Raw genomic sequence first — 13,131 nt, forward strand, 5'->3', positions numbered from 1 at the left:
AAGAGCAGGTGTAGGGAAGAGCAGGTGCAGAGGTGGATGAGAAACAGGTGTAAAGGAAGAGAAAGTGCAGAGGAAGAGCAGGTGCAGAGGAAGAGAGGGTGCAGAGGAAGAGCAGGTGCAGAGGAAGAGCAGGTGCAGAGGTGGATGAGAAGCAGGTGCAGAAGAGGAAAAGCAGGTGCAGAGGAGGTGGAACAGGTGCAGAGGAAGAGTCAGGGCAGTTGCTGAGGAAGAGTCAGTGCTGGGGATGTTGTGTGGTGCAAACTGGGCTAATGTTCTTGGCATCTTACTGATTGGTCCATGATAACTGTTCCCTCCTCTCTGTCTGCAGTTCGCCTGCGGGCCCCTCATTCACTCCAAGTCCTGCACATTGAAACTCAGAGATGCAACATAAGCTGGGAGGTCTCCCAGGTCTCTCACTACCTTTATAGTGATTTGGAATTTGAGGCCCGCAAACGTTCCCTGGACCACAGCTGGAAGGTGAGGACATAGCCAATCCCCTGCCTCTGGTGCATGCCCTTGTCCATTTCTACAGGCTGGAGTGTGGCTCTTTCACCCTGTTCCTCCTATATTGCTCGGCACTGCCTGCTCTCCCATACTCTTAGAGCCTGAGGATGCCTCTGGGTCCACATCTGTGTAGACCCCAGGGCAAGGCAACCTGTGAGGCTCCGCAGCTGTTTTCCACTTCCCAAATCCAGCACATTCCCTGGCTTCAGGGGGCCAAAGGACAGTGGACTGAGACTCATCACCCGTACACTCACTCCCATACTTACCTGGGGACCCCGGGATTCAGGGTCAAAGCAGCTGGGGGAACAGGGAGCTTTTGGGAGGGCCAGGGTTGCTTGCTTAGCCTCTTGACCTGGTTGTGGGAGATGAGACCAGTGGAGACCTTGCTGACTGGGGGTACCCATCTCTGCTTAGGATGCACCCCTGCTAAGCCTCAAGCAACGACAACAGTGGATCTGCTTGGAGACACTTACCCCTGGCACCTCATATGAGCTCCAGGTGCGGGTTAGGGCCAATCGAGGTGCCCAGGCGTCCTGGAGCCCCTGGAGCCAGCCCCTGGCTTTCCGGACAAGGCCAGCAGGTACAGTGGGGAGCATGGAGGGAGCTGGGCAGGGGCCAGAGTGCCCTGGGAGCTGTAGAGGTGGGGGCTGCACCTCCCATAGACTCACCAGAGACAGGGCTACACGCTAGTGAGGGACCCATGAGGGCCCATCCTTCAACATGTCACTTGCTGCATTCAAGAGATACAGAAGCTCTAGGTGTGCTTCTCTCAACAGTAGCCTCAGTGGCTGAGGTGAGAGTCAGGCAGTGGGCTCTTCTGGGAATGCCACCAGGCCATGGCTTTTAAGTACAGTCTGCCTTTCTGGACAGGTGGACTTAAGCAGGACTGAGGACCAAGTCCTCGTTAAAAGCAAACCTGGCTAGATACTGTTCAGGGTGCAACATGGGGGAGGGGTGGATCTGGGATTCAGGTAACCCCCTAGGGGCCACCTCTCACCTCCCACTTCTTACACCCTGGACAGATCCCTGGAATCTACCCCTAATGTGGCCCAGACAACTTCTCCTGGGCCTTGGTTGTCTTTTTGGCTTCATGGTCTGTGTCTACGTTTTGTTCAAGTGCCAGTACCTGGGCCCATGGTAAGGAAGTTCCTGGCCAGTATTCCCTTCCCAGCTCGTCTCTGTGTCTCTGTGCCACACATCTCTCCAGGCTGGGCTGGGCTGAATCCTGCTTCCTCACACCTGGCCTCTCTGTCCACTTCCCTAATAGCTAACTTGTCCCTGCGCCCCATCCCTAAGGGTGGAAGCTGGTAGGGGAAGGGGAGGTAGAGCAGCAGGGAGAACCCCTTGGCCCTCCCTAAAGTCACAGGGGCCTCTGAGCATCTTTCCCATTGCTCTTGGTCCCCTGCTATGCATTCCAACCATGCCACACTCTTGCCTAACTGTCCTTAGAGACTCCCCCGCCTAACCAATAATCTATCTGGATTGCTGAAGGCCTCCACTAGAAACTGTGCCAATCAAAAAGTGGCTCCCCTTGCTCCAGTTAGATACGCTCGTGTTCTGGGCATCTTAGCAAGCAGAACGTGAGGGAGAGTTCAGCTTCCACTCACTGTCTCCCTAAGGCCAGCTGATGTTATACAATGTGTGGCGGGCACCACCATCCATGGGAGTGCTCACTAGAAGACCTCACTCTTGCCTGTGTGATTTCTCCCACTCAAGGGCCAGCTTTTGGCTAGTACTCAGTTCTGGGTCCACAGAGTGAGCCACCCTGTTACACATTTAGTTCAGGTCTGTCTTGCCAGTGTGCCAGCTCCTAGGGAGTAGAGAGGCCTTCTCTGCTGCCCACGCTTGTGTCCCCAGTACCCTGTGCAGTGCTCTCCCATCAACACTGTTGAATAAATGACTGGATGCGGGAGGGGCCCGTCCCCTACTCTCAGGGCTGGGGAGCTGGTGGTAGGACACCATGCCACCCCCTCCTTGTCCTCACCCTTCCCCCTTCCCTCCTCTTCCCTGGCCTTGCCCTTCACCCCTCCTTCTCTTTCCTGGCCAGGCTGAAGACTGTTCTCAAGTGCCATGTCCCAGACCCCTCTGAGTTCTTCTCCCAGCTGAGCTCCCAGCACGGAGGAGACCTTCAGGTAGGAGCCTGGGGTGCAGGGGTGGAGGCTGTTGATAGGCAGCCTAAGGATAGGCTGCAGGGCAGAGATGTGATCAGGTGACAATGGCCAGGTGACAATGGCTTTGCCCTCAGCAGGAGGACACAGGGTGCTGAAGTGAGCAGTCTCTTTCATGGGCACAGCTCTGCCCCTGCTCTGGCATGGGTGCCTTCTAAGCCATGACTTGACTTAGCCTTGACTTGAACTCTGGCTCTGTCATGCCTGGCTGTGTACGGTTGTGTAAGTTATAGATCCTCCCAGTGTCTAAGTTTCCTCACTTGTACAACTGGGGAAAAAAACCAAGCTTAATGAGTGTACAGCCCGGTGGATGTTGCCAGGCACAGTGTGGGTGCTGGAGAGCTGCAGGGGCTCTCCTTGACTTCTGTCCCTGTGGGCAAAGCGATCCCTGGCAGGTCCAGTGACATCACAGTGACACAAGTCCTCGGGTCACCTGGAATCACAAAAAAAAGTGTGGCCCCTACAGTAGCAACCTCACTCCTAGTGTATCTGCTTCAGGCTAGAAGCTTTGAGAAGCAAGGGGTGGATACAAGGTGAGGGGAATCTACTGTTCTCCCCTCCAGCTTGACTGCTGTTCCCATGATTGGGAAGCTTGTGGGGGGCAAAGGGGCTTGAGGATAATGGGAGGGAGGTCTAGGCTGGGCTCTAGTCCTGCTGGCCTGGTCTTGTGTGCCTCATTAGGGCTGAGCAGGGTCCTTCTAGAATCTCTGAAAGACTCCCAGAACTAAGGATGTCTTTTTATCGTACTCTTGGTGTGTGTATGTGTGTGTGTGTGTGTGTGCGCGAGCGCGCGTGTGCGTGCATGCACATGCGTGAGTACAGGTATGTGTGTGCATGTGTGAGTACGTGCACGTACATGCATACTTAGTACTATGGCTGTGTTCATCTAGCATGTGGCCTAGACTGATAAGTCCAGAAAGTCCATCAAGATAGCAAGACTCCAGGAAGCTTCTAGGTCAGAGGTGGGGTGGAGGCTGGATGCCTCTGGAGGATGGAAAGCAGGAGGAAGGGAAGGAGAAGGAAGAGTTGAGTTCAGTGGTGGAGTAGGAAGTAGAGAAACCCACTCACTCTCCTCCCTTTCTCTGGCAGAAATGGCTCTCCTCGCCCTTCCCCTCATCCTCCTTCAGCCCCAGTGGCCCTGCACCTGAGATCTCTCCACTGGAGGTGCTGGACGGAGACAGCAAAGCCATGCAGCTGTTCCTGCTACAGCAGGACACAGCCTCCTCACCCTCGCCCAGCGGCCACTCGCAGGCCAGCTGCTTCACCAACCAAGGCTACTTCTTCTTCCATCTGCCCAATGCCTTGGAGATTGAATCCTGCCAGGTGTACTTCACCTATGACCCCTGCGTGGAAGAGGACATGGAGGACGATGGACCAGGGCTGCCCCAGGGATCTCCCCTCCCATCTGTGCTTCCTCTGTCTGGGGACGAGGATGACTATTGTGACTTCCCACCCAGGGATGACCTGTTGCTCTTCTCCCCCAGCCGGAGCTCCCCCAACACTGCCTTTGGGGGAGCAGCAGCTCTTGAAGAAAAGCCTCCCCTCTCCGTGCAGGAGGGATGTGCCCCGCTACCATCCCCTGACCTGATGGGTTTGCAGTGCCCTCTGGAGCTGGTGGCGCAGGGAGGTGACGGGGAGAGGCTGTCTGCTCATAGCTCAGGGGAGCAGGCCGGTGTCCCCGAAGGTAGCCCCTGTGGGCAAGGTCAGGACAGGGCCCTGGCCTCTGTCTTGCCTCTGAACACTGATGCCTATCTGTCTCTTCAAGAACTACAGGCCCAAGATCCAGCCTACTTGGTATAGCCAGCTGACCAGGATTTGGGATCCAGCTGCCTAGGTCAGGTCAGGCTTAGGAGGGACCAGTTGAGAACTGTCCCTGGTCATCCACACCCCAACACTTAGTCATCCACGTCTGAGCTCTACTTGCTGCTCTATGGTCCAGCCAGGATCTGAGGTGGGGAGGGCTAGTCAGCTCCGCCTCCCTGTATAGTCATGAGGTCACTAGTTTCCTGGACATGCCTTACTCCTTCCTGCTTACAGGGCAGCCAGGACCTGCTACCCCCCAATACAAATGTGCCCATGTTCTTCTCCTATCCTTGAGCTTGCTGTGGCTTTGTCCCTTTCAGCACTGCTGTGGGACAGCTGTCCTCAGAGTGTAGTGTGGTTGTCACTGTCTTAGTCAAAGCAGCTGTGTCCACCCAAACTAAGAGCTCCTGATAAGACCGGACACAGCCTGTTGACTGTTGACATTCCCTCACAGAAGGAGGGGGTGGGAAGGGCCATCAGACTGTCACCGGAGATCACAGCCACTCTCCTGCACCCCCATTCCCAGCTATGGGTAATTCTGCCCCTGGTGCCTGTGGTTTTTGGGAAGATGCTGGCATCTACAAGGGGGAAGGTTTGATGTAACTATGGGAACATCATCACCTGTTTTGGGTCTGGATTTTCTGTGATACAGCTGTTTTGGAATCACCTATCCTCCTGTAAGAAAGCCTAGAAGACTCAGTGGCTCACCAAGCTGGCCTTGCGTGGATTTGTGCCTTCCACACCATCTCTGGGAGAAGCACATGTTTGCTCACGTATCTCCCTCCCTGCAAAAAGCTTACACAATATGTATTGTGTGTCAGCATGGTCTTTTGTGGAAACCTCACGAGGATCCCATGGGGTCTCCTGGAGTCCCCCTTTGACTCACACCTATTCAGGGATTATTTGTTGTGCCTCACTCAGGTGGCAAACATCCCTCATCTTTACCTGTAAGTCTGTGCTTCTAAGGGCGGTGCTGCTTCGTGAACGCGTTCAAATTTCCCCAGTTCATACTAGAAGGAGACCATGCGGACAGCTCCTGACCCATCTTCCTTCTTCGGAGCTATTGCCTGACTTCCCAATGATAGGCTCAACATGGACACAATTACCAACACAGCAATGGCTTCTGGATCTTTCCATGCCCACCTCACCAGTTTGCGAGGGAGCCTACTGGACTGTGAGCCCCAGATTCCAGCGGTCCAGGCAAGGATGACATGCCTGGATGTACCATCTCACCCTCAGAGGAGAGCATTGTTCTCTACAGGCAGCTCCTCCAGCACGGAGCCTCAGTGTCTGTCACTGTCCCAGGGTTGATGGCACCATGGTGATCAGATCCCACCTGCTGACAGAAGCAGAAACTCATTCCTAGCTAGTGGATGCCCTACCCACAGTGCCTGCCTCATGGTTCCTGCTCACTAAGCATTGGCTGGCTGGCCAGACCACAGGTTGATGGGCAGCCTGGGCACAGAAGGTCTGTCACAGAGGCTGGGCCTGATCTAACCAATCAGATTATCTCTCTATTGGATGTCCTGGCCCCTAATACAAGGCCCCTAAGCTTAGCAAGAAGAGATGAGCCAATGCAGAAGGTGTTTAGTTCTCATGCAAGATTTTTCCGGCCTGCCAGGGGTCAGGCGTCCTGCTTCTTCTGTGTGAGACTCCACACATCACCTCCTGCCACAGGATGCTGTGTGTGACCATCCTCCTGTCTCAACAATGAATCAGACCTGCACCTGTGCCCACACCAATGACTGTGTATCCCGAGCAAACGTAAACCTTTGGAATTCTCTTGCTTTAGCTCCCACACAGAAATAGAACTTATTTCCACTGTCTGAAAAGGTCTGGGGAGGATTTGGTTCTTCCTCTTTTAATGATCTGTGTGTGGCATCTTTGCAATGAATTCCTGAGACGTTTTAAAACACATTCATTTTGTTTGTTTGCTTTATCACATTTATTTAAAGATTTTTTTTATCATATCACGTCTATGGCTGGAAAAATCTTCTTATAAATAAAAGGCGATTGTAAAAAGCAGGTACCATAAAACTGCGTAATGTGTGGATCTGATCTGGGTGTGGAGCCTAGTGGCAGAGAACCGCCTTGCTGGTTCCATCCCTGGAGCTGCAAGAGAAAGAGGAAAGGGATGGTATTTATTTCATTGCTGATGGAAGTCTGTCATCTCAACCCGGATGCTGCTGGAGACATAGGGAAAACTCTGTGAGCAAAGTGTGGCTGTTGAGAACATCTTTGTCACTGATAGGAATCAGGTCTCTGTGCACAAATATGCACCAGCTTCTCATATCCAGCCTTGGGCAAGTGTTCCAACGGATCATGGATAGATCTATCATCCATTTATCTATCTGCCTCTGTCTCTGTCTCTCTCTGTGTGTCTGTGTGTGTGTGTGTCTGGCTATCTTAATAATCACTTTTCAAGTGTTAGGACTTTTGCAATGTCTTGACAAACAATAGTTGGCAATCTCTAGCATCCATGAAGCTGCACACGTGGCAGACATTGCTAATTGATTATACTTACGCATGACAGACATTGCTAATCAATTGCACCTATATTGATTATACTTATGCATGGCAGACACTGCTAGTCAATTGCACCTATACATGGCACATATTTCTATTCAATCGCATCTATACGGGGCAGACACTGCTAACCAATTACACCTGTGCATGGTAGACATTAATACTTAATCACAGCTTTCCTTCCACCAGAGGCTGCATGCAGCTTTTAGATTCTGCAGGTCTGTTTCTGGGGCTGGCCCAAATGATGAGAGCAGGCACCTAGTGACATGTCTGGGTTCCACTGCCTGTTTCCTTTTACGGAGTGAGCTCTTCGCTTTCCCTGGCTGACTCTCCAGGCAGGGAGAACAGATGCTGAAGTGATGCAGCCCTGAAAGCTGAGAGGCGCTGAAGGCGCAAGGGGCCCAGAAGCCCAGCTGTTCCTGTATCTGGTGAGGAACCTGTGCTGGCTCTGGGTAGAGAAAGGAGCCACCATATGCCAGGTGGAGATGGAACCATGAGCCAGCGCCACTGCATGCCCTAGGGAGATCTTGGGAGAGGGGCCAGGAGGGAGCGGCTGGCAGGGTAGTGATGGGAAGGGGGTGTCAGGATTCCCAGGGTCAGATTTCAGGGGAAAGGCACCAGCTGGAGAGCAGGTACCCCCACCCAGGCTCTGGAGAGCCTCGGGTGCAGAGTGGGGAGCAGGAAGCAGCTGGGAGCACCTAGGGGCTCAGGGAAGGGGAGGAGGGGAGGAGCTCCAGGCCTCTCCTGTGTTCTTGTTAGCCTGGTCTGGACCTTCATTCCCCAGGTCGCATCTCTGATCTAAGCAACTTCCAGAGCCCAAGTTTTCAGGTGAATTATGGTAGGAATAGTTTGTTCAAGTCAAAGACAAAAATCCCGCCCTGCCTTCCTCATTGTGATGCTCAGCAGAGGAAACCCCAGGAAAGCGAAAGCAAAACTAAAACACCAAAGCTGGTTAGAGGCAGGTACTGTGGCTCAATCCTGAACCCTAGCACAGGGGTTCTGAGGCAGGGGGCTCTCAGGTTTGAAGGTAGCCTGGTTCATATGGTGAGTTCCAGGTCAGTCTGAACTACAGGACAAGACCCTGTTCCAAAATAAACAAATAAATTTGAATAAATAAATTTGAATGAATAAATAAATTTGATTGAATAAATAAATAAATAAATGCAAACCAGTCCGTTCTTTCTGCTCCCACCAAAGAAACATTTTGCCTCTCATGGCTTTGAGAGGTGGGCCTTGTTTCCCATTTTGCAGATGAGGAAACCGAGACAAACAGGAACATAACTGATTTCCATTGTCACGTGCTGATCTCTGAGGCTGAAGCAGCCCTATACTCAAGCAACCCACTCACAGACTCCTACGGATCCCTCAGAACCCCATTGAGAATTCCCGTTTCTGGGAGGCCCTCTGAGCTCCTCCTCTTGAGTTGAGGCGATTCGTCTGGAGACTCTGCTCTAAGCATTGTGTTGTTGATGTGCTCCAGCCTCACTTCTGTGCCCTATGGTGCTGATGTTGTTGTTTTCATCCCTTTTTACAGATGAGGTCTGAACTCAGAGTGATCCGATGACTCCCTTTGGGTCACACAGCTAGAACACTGCAGAGAAAGGGTATGAACCGGGGTCATCTGTGACACTGCCATCGGCCCAGACGGTCGACGCTCTTTAAAGCAGGTACCAACCAGTATCTCAGGACATCTGGCAAGAATCTGAGGTAAGAGTGATGGTGTCTGCGACCCAACGGGATGCTGCCACACGCCCTGCCACAGTGAGTTTTGTGAGACGGGAGGGTGTGGATGAAACGTAAGTTCACTCGAGGCTCTGAGCCTGACCCCATGTCAGCCCTGGGACAGCCCCTCTGCTGACATTTTCCGACCCCAGGGACGTGACACACCCACTGGGGACCTTGAGAAAGCAAAGCAGGAAGTGGGCCTGCATGAGACCTGGGGCGCAGGGTGCCAGGAGGCACCCTTGGTTCCAGGAAACCAGGGTGCTGAGGAGAGAGAGCAGCTGGTGGGGAGGCCAGCTTCTCCACCCCTCTGCGTACCTGGCCTCATGCAATATGTATGCAATAGGTGCTGGCCTCATGTGGGCATGCACATAGGCAAGCAGTTGTAGGTGCACAATAGGTGTTGTGCCTGGGGCTGGAGTGTCTGCAGAGGCCTCAGCCTCATGAGGAAGGAGTGACCATGGAGGGTGCAGACAAATTGTTAACACTCACGAGACTGACCCCACACCTGACTCAAGATCTCATCAAGGAAGCAGACTGCTCAAGCAGGAGGGAGGATGTTGGGGGGGGGTTGCCTTCAAGGGCGTTCAATTCAAGCTCAGTGAGACTTGGAAGCACCTGATGGACAGAAATAACAAAGCTGTCCATCTGTGCATTCAACACTCTTGTTTGAAGGCTGGTGATGTGCAAGACGGATGCAGAATGACAAAGAAAAGGAAGACCGCTGCCACCTACTACTGCAGCCCTCGATGGCTGGAGAAAGAATGGTCCCAGCCTTCTGGAGCTGCATAGCCTGTGCAATGTTCTGGCTCTGCCACCTGCCGGCTGTGACCTTGGATGGGTACCAAAGCTTCTCTGTGCTTCTGTTTCCTTATCCTGGCGACCCCAGAGCTGTCAGGAGTATAAAGCATGTGATGTACTTTGAAGATAGAACTGTGACAAGGTATTCTGGGGATGGTGAGTGTGGAAGTCCCCAACTCACTGCTTGCTGCTGGGGCTCTTGTCTGCCTTGCAGCCCACAGGGGCTCTGGTGGCCCTTCCTAGGCTCTTACTCCTTTGTATGTCTGCCCCAAGTGTCCTGACCATGGAGTTATTCCTAGGAGGTATAACGAACACTGAAGCAGAGGCCATCTCTTCCTCCCCCAGGTCTGTCATCTTAGCTGCCACCAGCCTTACTCAGGGCCATTGTGTCCCTGTCAGGACTGTCCCACCAGGCCTCTTAGACTCTCAGTGTTCTTGTCTATGGTGTGGAGTGAGGGAGGCAAACAGGAGATTCTGTTTATCTTCTATATTTCTGGTGGCCCGGAAGGCTGGTCTACTGCCTGAGAAGGAGATGGAGGCCCCGCCTTCATCAGCCCCCTCACTATTTTCTAAAACCATCCTCCCATATTGCTCCCTGCTCAACATTCCGTGTCCATGGGAATTAGAGACAATGGCTGTGTTTGGGGGCCCACCTGAGACCAACTTGCCACACAGTTATTTATCAGTGGGGTTACTGAGCTCCTGCCGTGAGAGTCTGACCTTTAAGTGGTGAGATTCAAAGGAGCTGGGCTGCCAGGAGACAACGTTGGTGGTGGTGGACTCCAGTGATTGGGTGAGCGTCCCTGCCTGATGGCTCCTGACATCTGCCCCGGCATGGGACAGAGCAAGTCTCCAGGAGCAGAGTCAGCTGACTGGAGAGAAAATTCCCTCACTGTGATAGTGATGCTTGCGCAGCTGGGACCTCACATGTGGATGCTGATGGAGACCGGGGAGAGGAGACAATAACACTAGGGCTCAGCATGATGACAGTGAGGTGTAACAGCCACTTAGAACGTGCTGGCACTGTTCCGAGGTCTTCCCATCACCAACCGGCTTCGGGTTATTGTGCCGCTTCTACGGAAAAAAAAAAAAAACAATTGCAGGAACAGAAGAGGGCACGTGGCTAATAGAAGGTGGGGCCTCCTTGGAGATTATGAGTGTTGATGACCTTGACCAGACTACCAAGAGGAAGGACCAAAGCCTGGGCTGAATGGTCTTTAGTATGGCTCTGGCTGCAGAATTTATTATTTATTTATTTATTTATTTATTTATTTATTTATTTATTTATTTATTTATTTATTGACATGGTTTCTCTGTGTAGTCCTGACCATTCGAGAACTCACTGTGTAGACCAGGCTGTGTAGATCCGCCTGCCTGGGCCTCCTGAGTGTTGAGATTAAAGGGGCATGTGCCACCACCGCCCAGGCCTTGGCTGCAGCTTTTAAAGATCAACAAAAAGAAATGTTGACTTTTGAACCCTGATCCCTTGGACATTCTGAACTCCCTGCCTGAGGTCTGTGTACCAAGTTCTGCAGCCACCAGAACCAGGAAGAGACAGTAGGGATACGCCCCCACCCTGGGCCTGCAGTGGCCCTAGGGGAGACTTCTGGCCTTTAGGACGGAGTCGGAACTTGTTACTGTTATTCTAAGCCGTTCTTCACAGCCCTATGTCTCAGCTCCATCTTCCCAGCTAGTGTCTGGCCAGGGCCCTGGATCCCTCTCCTACCTTCACCACAGAGGGTTCTAGAAAGGCTCAGCTCATTCGAGAGTCTTCTCCCTGCCCACTTCAGAGTATGGGGTGTCTAACAACCCAAAGTATGGATATGTCTGCCAACAGAGTGTACCTATGCGGAAACTGTGAGTGAGATCCTACTAGGAAATGTAGGCACATGTAAGTGAAAATGTCACCTGTCATCTGGGTGTGCTCCCTTTGCTCTACCCAGAGAGGAATCATGGGTAGGTAAGACATTCATGGTATTGGCTGTTCTGGGCCCTGGAGTGCTCAAGACTTGCATACTAGACTGAGGAACCTAGAGACTTACAGTTGCGGGCCTTGAGTGCGAGGGACCTATGGCTCTAGGCTTTGGGAACTCGACACTCAGGTTTGAGGCTTATTACTCTGGGCTTTAACTGCCCTGGCACTTGGAAGCTATTGAACCCTTAGCTTTCAGCAGCACTGAATGGCAACAGAAAGCAGCAGGTGGCCCCACTTTCTGTTACTGGTCTTTTACAGGCCTCTGGCGCCGGGACCCTCCACCATGTCGTAATGACGTTATAGCCCAGAGTGCAAAGCTTCTCAGCCATGACAACTGGCCTGCAGTCGGATGTTTTTCTATATCCTGGGCAGCTCCTTTGACCTTGCCCAACGATCAGGACTTGCAGTTTCTCATCTTCAGCTCTTGACATTCCTCATGGACTCCGCCACCCTTGTTCCCTGTCATTCCTGCCCCAACCCTTCTAGAGAACGCCTCAGCTCTCCTCTGGCTGTTCTTGCCATGGCTGTTGCTTGCTCGGCTGTCCCTCAGCTACTGCCTTTGTGGCTGCTGTCCCGGTGTCCTCTTCATGTTCCCAGCTGATTCTATTAACTGATAAGGCTCAAAAATAGACTTCCAAAGAAGTTTCTTATTGAATTAACTGTTACAAAACCAGAGGCCACACAGAAGGAACAAAGGACTTTCTTGGTACTGAACACAGGCTCTCTGCTGCACCAAAATGTTAGCCCTCTGGCCTGGGTGAAATGGCTGCAGGGTCATCTGGAGTTCACCAAGTCCTGCACAAACTGTTCTGCCCAGCCATAGCTGAAACAGTGCCTTCTGCGGCTGGCGTTACCCTTCGTTAGCACACAGCTGTGACTGCCAGGTAGCTTCCTCAAGGTGTCCGGGAGTGTTTACCTTGCTGGCATGAGACCAGCCCAGCTGGCTGCTTACCTGGTAGTCCTTTGCTCAAGATGGCCAGGGCCTCAGAGAAGCAGCCAACATCTGTCAGTCTTGGAATTAAATGACCTTGTACCCCAAATCTTAGCTTACAGGAAACAAAGCCTTACAAAGGATGCTTACCATGGAATCTTATCAACAACGTCTTAACAGTAATTCAGTGTTCTCCCTCCTCCGCAGTACCCTAGGGAAATGGGGGCCCCAACGAGACCAACTCTCCCACTTCCTGCGATGTCCTTGAGGGACTGTCCCAGCTTACATCATCCCATTGCAGGAAGGCTCCTGATTGAAAAAAAAAATAAAGCTTATCTCAAGCTTATCTCAGATCATCATCCCTTTTTTTTTTTTGGTTTTTTGAGACAGGGTTTCTTTGGAGCCTGTCCTGAAACTAGCTCTTGTAGACTAGGCTGGCCTCGAACTCACAGAGATCCGCCTGCCTCTGCCTCCAGAGTGCTGGGATTAAAGGTATGTGCCACCACCGCCCGGCTCATCATCCCTTTTATGGACAGTAATTACAACCTGCTACATATGTGCTCTGCCATGTGTGGCCCCGGGAGGGGTGCATCCCCTGACACATTCAGAACTGGGAGAGGAGCCTCTATTGTATGTGGAGGGGGAACCCAACTGCCTATGGGCCTTTGGAGGAGACATCCTACTTCACATTGGCCATAGGA

General features: G+C 52.4%; 1 protein-coding gene across 1 annotated transcript in view; it reads left to right on the top strand.

Moving 5' to 3' along the window:
- Positions 1 to 4,472, top strand: part of Il2rb (interleukin 2 receptor subunit beta) — a 9,986-nt gene extending 5,514 nt beyond the window's left edge. Inside the window, exons 5-9 of the mRNA XM_005354240.1 lie at positions 329 to 477; positions 919 to 1,084; positions 1,527 to 1,641; positions 2,552 to 2,636; positions 3,762 to 4,472. Coding sequence (XP_005354297.1) covers positions 329 to 477; positions 919 to 1,084; positions 1,527 to 1,641; positions 2,552 to 2,636; positions 3,762 to 4,472 — 1,226 coding nt within the window. The remainder of the gene's footprint in view (positions 1 to 328; positions 478 to 918; positions 1,085 to 1,526; positions 1,642 to 2,551; positions 2,637 to 3,761) is intronic.
- Positions 4,473 to 13,131: the final 8,659 nt, after the last annotated feature.

This window comes from Microtus ochrogaster, chromosome 15, assembly GCF_000317375.1.
Source record: "Microtus ochrogaster isolate Prairie Vole_2 chromosome 15, MicOch1.0, whole genome shotgun sequence".
NCBI classification, from domain to species: domain Eukaryota; kingdom Metazoa; phylum Chordata; class Mammalia; order Rodentia; family Cricetidae; genus Microtus; species Microtus ochrogaster.